The sequence below is a fragment of the Dermacentor andersoni genome, chromosome 2, assembly GCF_023375885.2.
Source record: "Dermacentor andersoni chromosome 2, qqDerAnde1_hic_scaffold, whole genome shotgun sequence".
Taxonomy (NCBI): domain Eukaryota; kingdom Metazoa; phylum Arthropoda; class Arachnida; order Ixodida; family Ixodidae; genus Dermacentor; species Dermacentor andersoni.
The window spans coordinates 34,842,800-34,857,506 of NC_092815.1; the positions used below are offsets into that span (position 1 = coordinate 34,842,800).

The following is a 14,707-nucleotide window of genomic DNA, read 5'->3' on the forward strand; positions in this document are numbered from 1 at the left end:
AACTAGCACTTAGAGCAGGCCAGCTAGCTATAGTTGACAACACTGAGGGTTCCCTTGAAGAGAATAATATGCTAGGTAAAGAAAGACTTCTGATGAAAGGCAGTTGAGGTCGCTGTGGCGTCGACCATCTGACACGATACCAAACCACACGTCTACTGCATAGCCTTATGTGGCACCAAAAAACAAGTTCATTTTAATGAAGTTATTTGATTAGACAAAACTTTTCCGGTTTGCTTAAAGCATGAAAGTTGGTGATGCTCGTCTGAACAAAGCACTCTATGGTCCCCTGAGATTTGTTACTCCACCTGCAAGCTATTGAGTCCATCTAAACAAAATAAGCTTTTTATTTCGAACAAGGTTTCTCCGTTTGAGCGAATCTGTTTGCACCCGCTAAATATCACAGCATGGTCAACTTTAAACATGCGACCTGCAGCTCGAGAAGGCCCTAGGCCTAATCGCATCTATGACAGATACCTATGCTACAAGAGCCCCATAAAGGGTTCCAATGAGCTACCGTGAGGATACAGGCCTCTAAGCAGTCCCCACTCGCTGCTTGCCACGCAGCTTCCGAGCAGAATTCTGAGACTGCGCCCCGTTCACTTCCTAGCCAGCATTTCCAGTGCCCGGTTCCCAGAGGAAAAGATATAGAGAGGAAACTATTTATATATGTACAGGAAAAATTTACCACCTCATCAGCCTCTACACTCACTCACTTCGGGCGCGCTCTTCATCGCTGCAAATCTTATCGTCTACACCACGGTGTCTACCAACTGGGAAAACTGGCAATTGTCAGGGATTTTGAGTAGTCTGCAAATACTCAGGAAAAGCTTAGGGAATTTGTGCTTCTATCAGGGAAAATTAGCTGTAATTTTATTGAAAGGGAACGAAAGTCACGGTAATGCTGGCTTGAGTAACAGAGAGGAATCTCAACTAATTGTCTTTGACACCGTGTCATCGGCTGGAGGAGTTGCCAGTGCACAGTCAACAGCCGACTTTCCGGATGCCCGATAATTCGAACGGCTTCGTGGCACCACCACGTACCCCTGTATAGGAACGTCTCTGAAAACGTATCTGAAATTCTGGACGCAAGAAGCCTTCTCCGTCCGATTTTCCTGACTTTTTGCCGGGACCGCTGGTCCGTAACAACATTAATCAAAGCCACGACAGCTTCCATTTTGATTACCTCGCCGCCTCAAACCGACACTCTCGCACGCAGATCCGCCGGCAGCCGTAGCCACCACAGCTGTAACGCTAGGCCTTCGCTATTAAGCTTCTTGCCATTGGGTGCCATGTTTTTCATTTAAAGGATTCGCCACTGTCAGCAATGGCACTGACTCCGCCTTTGTGGTCCTCGCAATTGGCTTCAAAGTTCGGAAAGCACGGTGCGTTGCATAATGCCGATTCCCAAAAGCCAGCTTCGCCTCAATACAGCAATGTTATGTTGTTTCACATGCGCGAAAGTATTGCGGTGAAGCATGGGAAGGGTCAATTGTCACGGGACACAGTATGTATTCCTTAGTTATACACGCGTGCACCCGCCATCTCCTGTCACAGTACGAGCACTGATATGCCTAATAAGTGTACTGACAGGCCTAAAGAGCTTTTTCAGATATGCATGTGGCGATTTGAGCCCCTTGGGGCCGTTAAAAGGTATGCATTCATTTTTTCTGATTGCCCGACTTTTCGGACGTTCTCACGGCCCCTAGGGAGTCCGAAAAGTCAGACGTTGACTGTGCATCTGACCAAGAGGGTGCTTCAAATGGCCTGTGGCGCGAACGCGCAGCGGAAGGAGGATGAGAATGCAAAGGACTTATGCATTGAGGAATGAACGAGAAAGGAACTGTGCTGCCACTTCTTTGAAGGAGCTTGAGCTCAAAAAACAATCTGTTGGTTGATGCCGAGATGCAGGTGTCTCTCATCCAAACCAAAATAAACTCTTAAAAGCAGTGAAATGCAACACTGAGGCGTTGCATGGGCTGAGAGTATGTCAGGACAGCTAAGGTTGACTTATTAGCTGTTGCGAGAGAATCTCACTTGTGACAAAGTTCGAGCCTCATACCAATGAGCTTGCTATCAGTGGATAGAAATAGCTCATATTTGGAAATATTTGCTTCTGTATGCATCTCCTTTTTATTCATATATGAGAATGTTCCACTTGATTTGCAAAGATGTGTTATTCGCTCTGCATTTTACTAACCCCTGTCTTTTGCTTTCTTTTGGAGTAAAATAAATTATTCTCCTTACCATTCAAACTGGATTAAGTAGTCTTTTGTTATTTTTTAACATGCTTGCTTGAGAGTGACAGCATCGGGAAACATGGTGTCAGCCCCTCTTGACATAAAACAAAGTTCTGGGTCACTCAGAGAATTTTGCAAAGGCACTCAGGCAAAACCTGGAAAACTCAGGGAATTTGAAAATGTCAATTTGGTAGACACCCTGAACTCTACACGTGCTCGGTGACATTGGTGCAGCGTTAACTCGCACTCAAGAAAGCGCATGCCCAACATAGCTAGCAATCATGCCTTTGGGTGAGGCCTAAAGCTGGTCCAGATGAACCCTTCCTTGCCCCGAAGAGATTGTCATCCTGTTTTCCAAGAGCTTGCCCCAAGTTGGGCGCCAGATGCCTAGGTAAGAGGGCGGATGCCAACGACTTGGCACACTGAGCCTCGTGGTTGGCGTACGCCTGCCCATCAACAGTGGTCCGGTACAAGCTCGAAGAAACTATAGATGACAACCATGTGTACACTCGGAACACATTTATATTCAGTTGCAACTAACATCTTGAGCAGGCCAGCTAGCTATAGTTGACAACACTGAGGGTCCCCTCGAAGAGAATAATACGTTGGGTAAAGAAGGGCTTCAGAATTACCAGCTGGGGATACAGGAGGCCACGGTGATTCCCACAGAAAATGCATGGTTGATTAACCACGTGCAGGAAAACGGGAGCGGTGGTAAAGACCTTCACACTTGCCACTTGCTGGTGACCAAAGAGACCCGCGCGATGCCAGAGGGATCTCACGCACCAGGGAATTGACAATGCTTGCTATTCCCGTGCACTGCTCACTAACAGAATGTTTCCCCTCTCCACAACTTGCTTGGCGCCCAAAGCGACGTTCGCCGTGCATGTGACGGACATGGGACCCGTCGCCCAAGGATTCCCACAAACCTCAGTATTCAAGTCCCATTTCATGATTTCCCAGCATGAACTTTCACAGTCAAGAACACAAAAAGCAGCCTAATACAATTACATTCTTTTTTACCATTGTATCTCCTGAAAACGCTACCTTTCTGCACTAACATTCAGTGCATCACCAGATGGCAATCGTATGATACGTTTTCTGGTCGTTAGATGCCATGTGAACAAGAGAAGGCATGAGACATGCCCAATCAAGAGTAGTGGGTGCCCGCTACTGCAGCTTCCTCGTAGTACTCGCCCGCCCATGTTGCGTGAAAATGTCGGCATGGACTAAGTTTCATCTTTCGGTACCAGTACATCTCCTTGCAGGTCATCCCACTTCGCATTCACAGCTATCACCGCCAACCTTATTCATAAGCATCTTCACCTATCTGTTTCACAGCGCATGTGACATAGTGTCATTAGAAGCGTACTGCATGCTTTTAATCGGTGATAATTTAAACGGGCCGCCTTTCTCTGCTACAGGCAGCACGATGGAAGTGCCATGTTCCGCGCCGGCGGCACCGTATTCCAATGTTGCACAACAGCTCAATTTCTTTTCGGTTTACCATCGCTGTCTTAATACATTATGCAATACAAAAACAACAAAACGCATCTTGGGCCACTGGGGCATTGGCATCTCATGCCACAACGATTCTCTTCGAGTGTGCACATCAAAACTTCCTGCCAAAATGCTCCACCCGAAGAAGCTGATTGTGGATGCGGCAAAGGAGACAATGCGCATCTCGAGCCTCTCGGGCCCCACCTAGCTTGGCGCATATCGTCGTCCCATGCTGCAACAATCCGTGCAACACTTCGCATTGTGTAGATGTCACCTGCAATTGAGTATGTTAAATTTTGCGTGACTTCGGATCCTATGTTTTCCCAGTTAGTATGTTTTTCTTGCATTTATTTTTTCAAATTGTCGCGATGAGATTCTACTGTAACTAATGGATCTCATTTTTCTTGAATACACTTCTAATCATGGGTCATTGTATGTGATGAACCCTAACTCTTGCTGTTACCCATTCATCTGCACTGTGCTTAATATATCCATCCACGAAATTCTATGTGACAGCCTCAGTTCACTTGGCACCTACAGTGGAGAAAGCTTTTCAATAGTATTTCGCGCAGTAAGCAAAGAAATTGCTACCGTTGGTATCTAGTGTGGCTCACACATGGAGTTTTACAAGGTCTCCAGAGGCACACCTAGTATTGCGATTGTACAGTTGCATGTACTGTTATAAGCAATTTATAGGAACAGCCAAATTTCCATTCAGTAGGCCTGTTCATATTGGCTCAATACCTATATATAGTAGGTACCTGAGAACGTACAACTATTCCACAATATGAGATGTTCAGACATAAAGCTGGCTGTTACATACTGACATAAGAGTCATTGTTGCTTGAGGACAAATTCTTTGCTCCCACTCATGCTTCATGTGGTGCAGTCTATGAGTCTATGAGTCTGTTATATCTCTTTTTACCGGTGTGCTTTCTTCCTTGTGCTTCTTCTTTCTCCAGTGCTGTGTATGAACGAATATGTGGAATTCTTCTGGCCGTTGTGGAAGTGTTGAATGATGTCACAAAGTGTGACAATCTGGGAGCCCAAGTAGAGTGAGTATGCACTGACATTAATGCTTTACATGATCACAGCTAAGATATGTGCAAGATGCTGTGATAGGGCTGCATGTTGGCTACTTAGTGGGCAAGAAGAGAGTGATTGTAATGCAAGAATAAAAGAATAAATAATGTAAATCTAGTATTGCATCATTCAGTGTTTTTATGAAAGCCTAGTGCATCTCCTGCTCACAGTTCCTTTTTTTTTTTTAGAGGCTGTTCGATGCTTTTTAGGGGTGTGTGAATATTCGAAACTTTAGAATAGCAAATCAAATATTCAGTCTTCAAATAGTCATTCGTAAGTGTGAATATTCTTCAAATACTTTTAGACTATTTCAAAACTTTAACTGCACCCAATGAAACCTGAAATTAGAGCAAAAGTTGGGTAAATTTTCACCCCATGGGCATAGTATAGACATAAAACATGAGAACTTGTGTAGTGGAGCAAGCTCCGTCGCTAATGTAGCCATACTTTACAGGCTATACAGCAATCATTCGCACTCTCTGAAAAGTCTTGTGCATGCAGAGGAACTACTTGTTTGCTCCTAAGGCTCCATTTGTGCTTTTAATAAACAGTGCTTCATGATGTACTCTGTAGTTACAGAAACTTGCTAACTTTAAGAATACTAGGATGTGAACACCATTCTGTATTAATTGTCATAATGTCTGTTCATTATTCAAAAACTAATCAGTATTCAATTCAATTTACTTCTAGCACTATTCATTTGTGTTTGATTTGTTATCAAAAATCACTATTCACACATCCCTATTGCTTTTATAATAAAAATGGAATGCGACGGAAGAGAGGCCCAAAGAATATACGATAACACATGTGCTTACTGACAATAGTACAGTAGAATCTCAGTGTACAGTGTGTGCAGTAGAATCTCAGTAATACTATCATGCCTGATATGAATTTCTGGATGATACGAATTTTTCGGGAGTCCCGGACCTAGTCAATTAGCTTAAAGCATCCTAAATTTTATATGTTGCCAATCTGTGTGCCCCCCACCCAAAGCAAAGCATTTGCTTTGTGCAGTATCGGGCAACTTTTCAGCCATTTTCAAACACCTTGCTTATCAAGAGCCAGCAATTGCACCCGACCCAGTTTTGCCACATCACAAGATTGGCAGTATTCGCTTCGATGGTTATCCTTATTTCTGTATTCCATATCTTCTGTTGTCTTTGATGCCCCATGACAATTCAAAGGTTTTCTAGCTTTACACCCATGAGATTGAGTGATATGAAGTACACTTAAATCTTGTTTACAAATTATCTTGTTCCACAACAATAATTGTCATCTCCCATGCTTACATTTCCTTTCTTGAAAACTCTGCGCTCACTACTTTTCTGTCAAGAATGCAATCTCACATTGTTAACGCACATGCTGTTGGGACCTAGAAGTATTGGCACACAATGTTAAAGAAAGTAAAGGCGCAATATAAGTGAGGATTATAGTTGTGGGACAATACAAGCCCCAAAGGGTTGCAAACTTTCTGAGTGTAGATTCGCCGCTGCAAAGAAACACGACAGATTCCTTTATCTTGCACAAATCATGACCTTATCTCACCATAAGGCAGCAGCTAGGATGCAGCAACAAAATAAATTTGAAATAATCAGGCAGCAGACGTATTCTCGGGCAGTACTATTGCTTTCGCGTGACATAGTGCCCAACCAGCCATCCAGCTCATCTGGTTTTGCTCAACCAGCCAATAAGTGCACACTGAAGGCTATATAGCTGAAAGTGACTGTCCAAGAATAGGTCCCCACATCTTGAAATTGTCGGTATCGGAACTTGTGAGGTATGCAGCTCACTGTAGCCAAAATATTCACAAAACAAGCATGCCACTGGTTAAAATTCAAATTTATGTCAGCCAATAGGAGTGCTCCCTGTGCGCCACGTGACTGTACTAACAAATTGCAGCATTAGTTTTCCCTTGCCGCACTCGTTCTTGTTTCATTTATTTCTGCATAGAGGCATATAGAGCTGCGGCTATATGAATCTCCAATCATTGTTATGGAGATACTAAGATAGCTGGCAATATGTCAACGGAACACTTCCCGAAGCCTGATTTTCTTTGTGATTTCAGAGACAACACACTAACAAAATGCAATTTCTCAAGTTATGCTGCATATTTCTTCCCAATATTTCATCATGAGATAAAGGTCTTATTATTAAGAAAGTCTGAAATGTCTCCCCCCCCCACACCTTTTAATTTGCCAATTTTTAAATGTTTTTAGTGGATGTGAATTTCAGATCTCTGTTGTATATTTGTCAAAGATATAGCTCACAAGCGTGTTCTTAATTACCATCTTTTTCCTGTGCGCAGTTCACTGGTTATTATGGACAATGAACCCATTCCACCGAATGAAGAAGAAAGTGAACATGATCGCCGAAAGATAGAGGTAACAATAATTTGGACATTTAAAGCGCAAGTTCTGTTGAAATTATGGACATCACTTTTTTTTTTTTTTTTCAAGAGTGTTAACTTTCATGGTCTTTTTAGCCGGCTAGTCTTATTGCCAGTGGCAGGTTTCCTTGGCAGGAGGACCGGAGCAGTGCACGGGCCCCATTTTGAAGCCCGTGCTCAACCCTTGCCCACCATAGACCTTTATGTACGTGCTTTAAAAATATCATTGCTTAGGTGACAGCAATGACAATAAAACATTGCAAAAATACTTTTTCCGACATAGCAAGTGTACAGCTAACAAAAGCAGAACTAAAGGCTAAGTTAAACTGGCAAGGCACCTTGTTTAAAACTTTTGTATACACTTTATATTGATAATAAATTATACACATTGTAAAAAAAGCATCAGTTCCGTGAAGGCGAAGTATTGACAGCAATAACAAGGTTTAGCGTTGTGCTCAAGCTTCTCTCGCATTGTTGTAACACTACCCAGAGTCGACCTGGCGTAACATGGCACGTGAGACAACTGCTGCTGCACAGCAGGTATAACGTGCTAGCATGTACGAGGTGTGTCATAAGGCTTACATGATGAAGAATGTTGACAACAATGTTACTGCTGTTGCACCTTGGCGGTGCATGAGATGAGATCGACGGAAAACTGAGAAAGCTATCAGAGTTTGTATGTCCTTAACTTGACCTGTACTGTCCTTTCCAATCAGACTAGTGTGTGCACCACAGTGTAGTAATTACACAGTTGCTCAACAGAAACGCTAATGCATGTGCAAATGACGCTCATGCCAGCAGTGGAAGCCATAACTCTGCTCTGGCTCCATTGCCTATTGATCCGAGCATGAGGATAATCTATATTGTTGCGCAGCATGGAATAAAATGGAGCAACAGCTATCCCAGTTTCATACACTGTGGGAGGGTAACTTGGCATGACTTGGCTTCGATGCTTTTGCAGCTAAACACACTCTGCATCTCGCTATACCCCTTCTAACCCACTACGCAGAGGCCGTCCAAGCACATCAATACTGTAACAGCATGACAGTGCCATGGCCATAGCAGCACAAACGCGCCTTAATGACCTACTTTTTATCACAATAATATGGCTCTTGTAGATAGTTCTTACAGCAAGAAAAGTCTTCAAATTATATTTGGTCAAAAGCAGCTAAAAGTTTAAACATGCACATTCTGATTGGGGTAAGAAAATAATGAAGATGGAAAGCGTAGAGCCACGCCAACCCTGTTGAGCCCATGATGTAGCACTTCTCATGTATAAATTTAAAGTCCACGAAAAGCATTGTGAATTTGGTTAAGGTGGAAGTCATCTTTATGTACTCTAGCTACCATAAAGCAATTGTCAAAAGGGGTGCAGTAAATAAAAATGTGCAAAGTGATGCAATTGCAATAAAATAATTGTATAGAGAGTGATAAACATGTGCATTTGCAGAAGTGGTAACAGCATGTACCAAGAGCGTTTTTTTTTTTTTTAGAATATTTTCATTCGAAATTGAACTGTTTAATATTTTTGAATATTCAAAGTAACCAAATGTCTCAACAAGCAACTTTTAAATATCGGATTACTGGTGTCCACCTAGTAAACAAATTATTGTAAATTATGAGAAGTGAAAGAACTACTAAAGTTTTTGAAACAATGCAAAAACAAAAAGAGTAATGGAGGCCTACATGAAGAACTGTGATTTTTGCTTGTTGTCTGTCACTCAATGTTTCTTGCAGTAATACATCTGCCATTCATTCTTTCTTTCTTTCTTTTTTGATTAGAATGTTTGCTCTGTGGCACAAAACATGTGATTCATTCCAGTTATATGTACATGCATAGCCTCCTATGTTCTTTCATGTCCGCTAAATGGTGGTGGGAACAAAGCGCGCCATCCATTCCACCTGGTTCATACGCTTGCCACCACAGCCTGCCACCTACCCGCCCCATTTCAAAAGGGATGCCAATAAACACCATCTTCATAATCAGTCCCAGAGCAGACGGCACAACGCCGCTGCTTGTGTGCGCACTCGTTGTGACATGTATGGCGTTAGTATTGAATTTTGAACTATAAGTTCCACCCAACTGAGGACAATATACACAAGATTGCCGGCTCTAACTTTTTAATTAAGTTTATTCTGTCATCATCATCACAAGTTAAATCGATGTTTGTACACCATGCGGATCAAAGGTGAACAACACATGACATCATGTGGACAAGTAGGCCTCCACTCAAAGGTGCCAAACAGGGACATCAAGCTTATAGTATGTCTTTTCTGACCACAATTTCAAGAACTTTGGCAATGTCATGTTTGTCTGTTGCCCTCATCACAAAATTTGTAAATATTGGGGGAAAAAAAATTATTTCTTGTCAAAGACCTAGAGCACAGAAAAGACGAGACACATAGAAGGTGACGCATAACACAATCACTGGTTTTTTACGAAAATGCTGCACCGTCTAGCCCACCTAACCCTCCTATTACAAGAAATAAACTTTGTCAGCAACAGCTGCATCAAGATCTCCTGATTTCTTTGCATTGAAAACATGAAAAATTTGCATTGCAAAGTACTGCACAGCTTTGAGTATTCAGCATGATCCAGTGCTGCTCATGCGGTTGGTGTCCATGAATTTACCTATCGGTCTGACACCTACAAAACTTGCGTCGCACATGTGACCTGTTATCTTTTGCAGTAGCTTCAGTGCAGTTGCCACCACAGGAGACAAAGTTTTAATGCCTCTTCTCGCACTAATTTTTAGAAATATTTTTGGTCAAAATGTTTTCTGGTCAGAAAACATACTGGCTTTACAAGGCTGCTTTGCTGCATTTTGTAAAGGTTCTTTCTGCAGTTCAAAATTATTTCGCCATTTTTCCTTATTGTCATGCAACAAAAACTGCAATTGTGCAATGTTGGAAGACAAGGTCTTCTTTGACGTCTTCACGCGGGTTCGGCGGAAGTGGAATCTTGGTATAAAGAACAGCCCTTTCGCACCTATAGGGTCGTAGCAAATCGCAAACAATATCAAATGTAGGTCTCAGCAGGACAAGAAGTGGGAATCAGTCACAGAGTAAGTAAAATTAACAGTATGGCCAACATAGCCCCTTTTCATGGTGCTTCTGTGGTCGCCACCATGTTTGATCACGTTATGACGCGTCCATTGCTGGCCTCTGCTGCTTCTGTTGCTTCCATATTTACAATGAATGTCCATGATGCTGGTGTAGCTCAGCAAACCTCTGTATCGGTGGATATCATAGACGGTGACTGGGTGGAGGACACAAAGCTTTTGCCACAGCTTCGAAGGACATATATATCCATTTGGAGCTTGTTACACCTTGTCCAAATGGTGCAAACAGCGTATACGGTGCTTGTACTAAAAGCATGGCTGCATATATATTCCAAGCTGTCCAAGCTTTCTGCTTGTGAATTAAATCAATATCAGTGTGTTTAGGTCTTCATTCTTTACCTGGCAAACACTTTAAAGCAATGGCTTGCCATACTCAGTAAAGTTCCTTGGTGTCGTCGCTATCTGCTGTTTATTTTCTGCCTAATCGCTCGCGGGTGTTCTCAGTTGTAATAGATTTGTTCTTGCTGCGAACACGGGGCTTGAAACGTAGATGTTCTGTACTTTTTATAGCTTGTAGCAATAATGTATCATCGCTGGTCACTCACTCACTCTGTGAACCATCATACAACCTTCAGCTTCGATCATTCATTTGCTGTCGGTGTAGTCGCCATCATGCATGTTTTTGCGCATTGATTCAAGTGTGGGCCCATTCACTTACTTGGGATACGTGGGCAATAAAGTGAGTGTAAGTTCGCACGTGAGTTGGGGTGGATGTGTGTAGATAATGTGGGAGAAACCTGCTATGCCAGGAAGCGACACTACTCCCTTTGTCACTCTGTAATGAGTAGTACTCACTCTTGTTGATGTTATGGGGTTGAAGTCCTTTCTTTGGAGGTTAGGGATACAAGGCCGTTGGATGCATTACAAAGGGCCTGTAAGACAAGCAATCCCCTGAATTTGGCCCCACAGATTCATTTCATTCCTTAATATGCCAGTGACTATTATTGTAGCCACTTACTGCGCAGGTGGTCTCTCTGCCGTTCCATATTTTGCAGCATGAATGGAAAACAGTGTGTTAGCGATCACCCAGTTGTATTTCCGACAGCTGATCGCACAGTAGCACTCTTGGAATGGTAATGGTTTCACATTCAAGTGCTTTCACTTAAGGCAATGTGCAATGATGAGATGATGATTTATTGGCATCAGATCAAAATTTAGCATAAAAAACCTTTACTGGAAGAAGACTGAAAGAAATTTCTCTAATAACACAGCCACAGGACCCAATGAAATCCCAATACAGCTAATCAAACAGCTGGGTCCAAAGAGCGAAGCACTGCTGACCATAGAGTAAGTGATTAAAATGAAGATTCTTTTTAGGTGACGGGAGAGCAATATGAACATCATCTACAAAGGCAATGGTGGTAAGGGTAAGATGAGCTTTTACAGGCCAGCTAAAGTAACAATGATTTACAGAATGACAATGCAAGCCATAAAATTTGAACTGGTGAAGTAAGTGGAGAAAAATAATATCCTGGAGGAGCTACAGAATGTGTCCAGACCAGGCAGACACTTAGAGGATAATATATTTGTGCTACCTCAATGCATAAAAATTTCAATAGCTCAGAAAAGACCTTTATGGATAGTATTTTTTAGATATTAAGGGAGCCTACGACAATGTAGACAGGGAATTTTTATGGGACATTCTCAAGCACGAAGACATAGATGACAATATCATGGAGCTGCTGAGGGATATATAAAGGGACAGCCGAGTACAAATTGAATGGGAAGGTTAGAAATGCAGTGAAGTAGTGGAAATTTAATATAAGGTCTTCAGTTTGAAATGATTTATCAATTCATGCAGCGCTTGCGTACCATAAATTGGAAGTTCTTTGCTTAATATTGACAGTGTAACACAAGAGTGAATGTCTCTTGCTAGTTAATAGAAACCACTATGTCATTCATTTCAGCGGCACCGTTAGTGTCATTGCATTCCTCTAGAGGAAACTACTCTGCGGAAAGGGTCTATAGTCGGCCATGTTGCTCCAAATAAGTGTGGATGGTGCATAGAAATAATCATCTGCGAAACTAAACTAGTTTCTATTTTAGTAACTCTCTCTGATGCACTTCTGCAGCTTTCCAGACAGGACCCAGTGCACACAGTAGCGCTGCGGGACTACCTATGCTCGCAGATGCGCAGCCTGCGTGAGTCCCTTGGTGAACGCAACTTCGAGGAGCTCATGGGCCAGGTCGATGTGGAGACCATGCAGCAGCTCAAGACCTACCTGGAAGGAGGCAGCCAGACCAACGTGGGTAGCGCAGCATACACTGCTCTCTTCAGCTCTGGCAACCAGAACATCATGGCCACCCTCCACACTCCTAACACTCACCCAACCTGATGGACTGCCACCATTCTGTTACCCCCACTTCCACTGTTGCTCTACAACCTTTTCTTTCCCCTAATAATGAAAGAAGAAATGAAAGAGTGGTTGTGTGTAAAAAGATGTGCTTGGTTGCATGGTGGTGCGATGTGGAAAATGACAAATGCTGGCTAGAGTTTATGACATTGTGTATGCTGTTAGTGCTGTAAAAAAGAAAGTCGCAGCATTTTTTTTTAACTATCTGTAGCTGAGGAAGAACGAGGAGAAACATGTTCCTGTTGTGATTGGTGTGGGCAGGACAATAACAAAATTACTGACTTTGGTTAATTGTCCACTTAAGCCATTCAGCCCATGTTTTTATTGCTTTATATTTTGCTCTGTGGCTAATTTAGAGCATCTCTGACCTTTAAGGTTGACACTTGAGTGGCATGCTTCGTGGTTACTATGTGGTAAACTTGCAAATGTTTGATGCTATCGCACTGCAAATTACCTGGATGCTACCTAAATGGAAGTGATTGGATGTGTGTTGAGAGACGTGGTTACTTTTTTGATAATGAAATCCTTTCAAGCTGCTTTAATGTGTGCTGTGTGAAAGAAACTAGCAAGGTTTTTATGCTCTTTAAGCTTTTCTTTCTTCACTATAAGATCAATTGAACAAAGACAACTGTTTTTTTTTTGCGCTAATAATGAAATGAACATATGCTATTGCATTTGCATGTTTTTTGCTCTTTGAGCAGTTATTTCATTGGGGAACAAGAAAAGCGCACAAACGCATCACTGTTTAAAAATATTTTAAGTTGTCTGTTGTCTAGTTAGTTTTTTTCCCCCTTTTTTTTTAGTTTGAATAGTGTAGACAGTAGAGGTCGCGCTTTTCTATTTTTGCTAGGTCCAAATTCATCTGAAGTAGTATGACTAATCTGCTTGTTCAAACACTTTATCACAGTTGTATAGCCTTTATTTTTCCTGAAGTTTCTATAGTACTTTTACACTGCCTGCTCAGAGAGGCACCAACATTGAAACTTATGTCAAAGAGACACTATCTTCAGATGTTTAAGAACATATGGCTCAAAGTCATGTGCATTTTTCTGTTGCTTTAACTTCATGCTGCTTATTGATGTGATTACTTTTTTTTTATATATAGTCTTCAGTTTGAAATGATCAATAGATGCAGTGCTTCTATAGCATAAATTGCAAGTCCTTTGCTTTAATATCGACAAAGTCTCGCACAAGAGTGAGCATCTATTAGCTGGAGCATGGAGGCCATGACAACATTCTATGACAAAGCTGGAATAAAAGAAAATACAGGCATTGTACCATGCAGTGTGAGGAGCTATATACTTAAAATTCTTGCAGTAACACTGCACTGGCAAATGACTCCTGATGCCTCATTTGGCTCATATTTTCTTTTCTTTTTTTTTTGAAGGTAGTCATTTTATGATGAATTTGCTTGTTTGAAGGAATGACCTGTACTGGCGTTGGTGCAACCGCATCCTGATTTACACTATCTGTTCTCAGTACATCTGAGTAAAAGCTACGCATTTTTTTATTTGCACTCTTGTTTATATTGCCAATGACAGAAATGCTTGTTTTTGTTACATAAAAGCAGAGGTTGTTAATAAATGTTTCCCATGCCAACACTCCTTGTATATGTCTGCATGACAATAGCACATGATGAATGCATTGCACAAGTTCATATTTACATTGCAAGAGCAGCATTAAAGGCCAATGATATTCTTGCACTTTGCCAGTGGTCCGAGTAGCACACCACCTACTTTATCACCAGGATCAGTCAGTTGGAGTGGTGGATGATAAAAAAGGAATAGAAGGGAGCGAAAGCAATCTTTACATTGCATTATACCAGATCTGATGTCTGACTTGAGACAGCTCGTAACATACTGTATTTACTCATAAATAATGCGACCATAACTATAACACAATCAAAAGGGGGGAGGACTTTCGGTCTCTCATAAAAAGAAAACAATATATATACAGCTAGAGCTTGATATAATGAGCTTCAACATAATGAAATTCTCGATATAACAAAGTATTCAACATTTAATA

The 14,707-nt window shown here is 41.8% G+C and overlaps 1 protein-coding gene across 1 annotated transcript in view; it reads left to right on the forward strand.

Annotated features, from left to right (window-relative positions):
• Impbeta11 (importin beta11) overlaps window positions 1-14,283 on the forward strand; it is a 125,471-nt gene extending 111,188 nt beyond the window's left edge. The window contains exons 24-26 of the mRNA XM_050189561.2: window positions 4,700-4,792; window positions 7,126-7,201; window positions 12,401-14,283. Coding sequence (XP_050045518.1) covers window positions 4,700-4,792; window positions 7,126-7,201; window positions 12,401-12,664 — 433 coding nt within the window. The 3' untranslated portion in view covers window positions 12,665-14,283. The remainder of the gene's footprint in view (window positions 1-4,699; window positions 4,793-7,125; window positions 7,202-12,400) is intronic.
• Window positions 14,284-14,707: the final 424 nt, after the last annotated feature.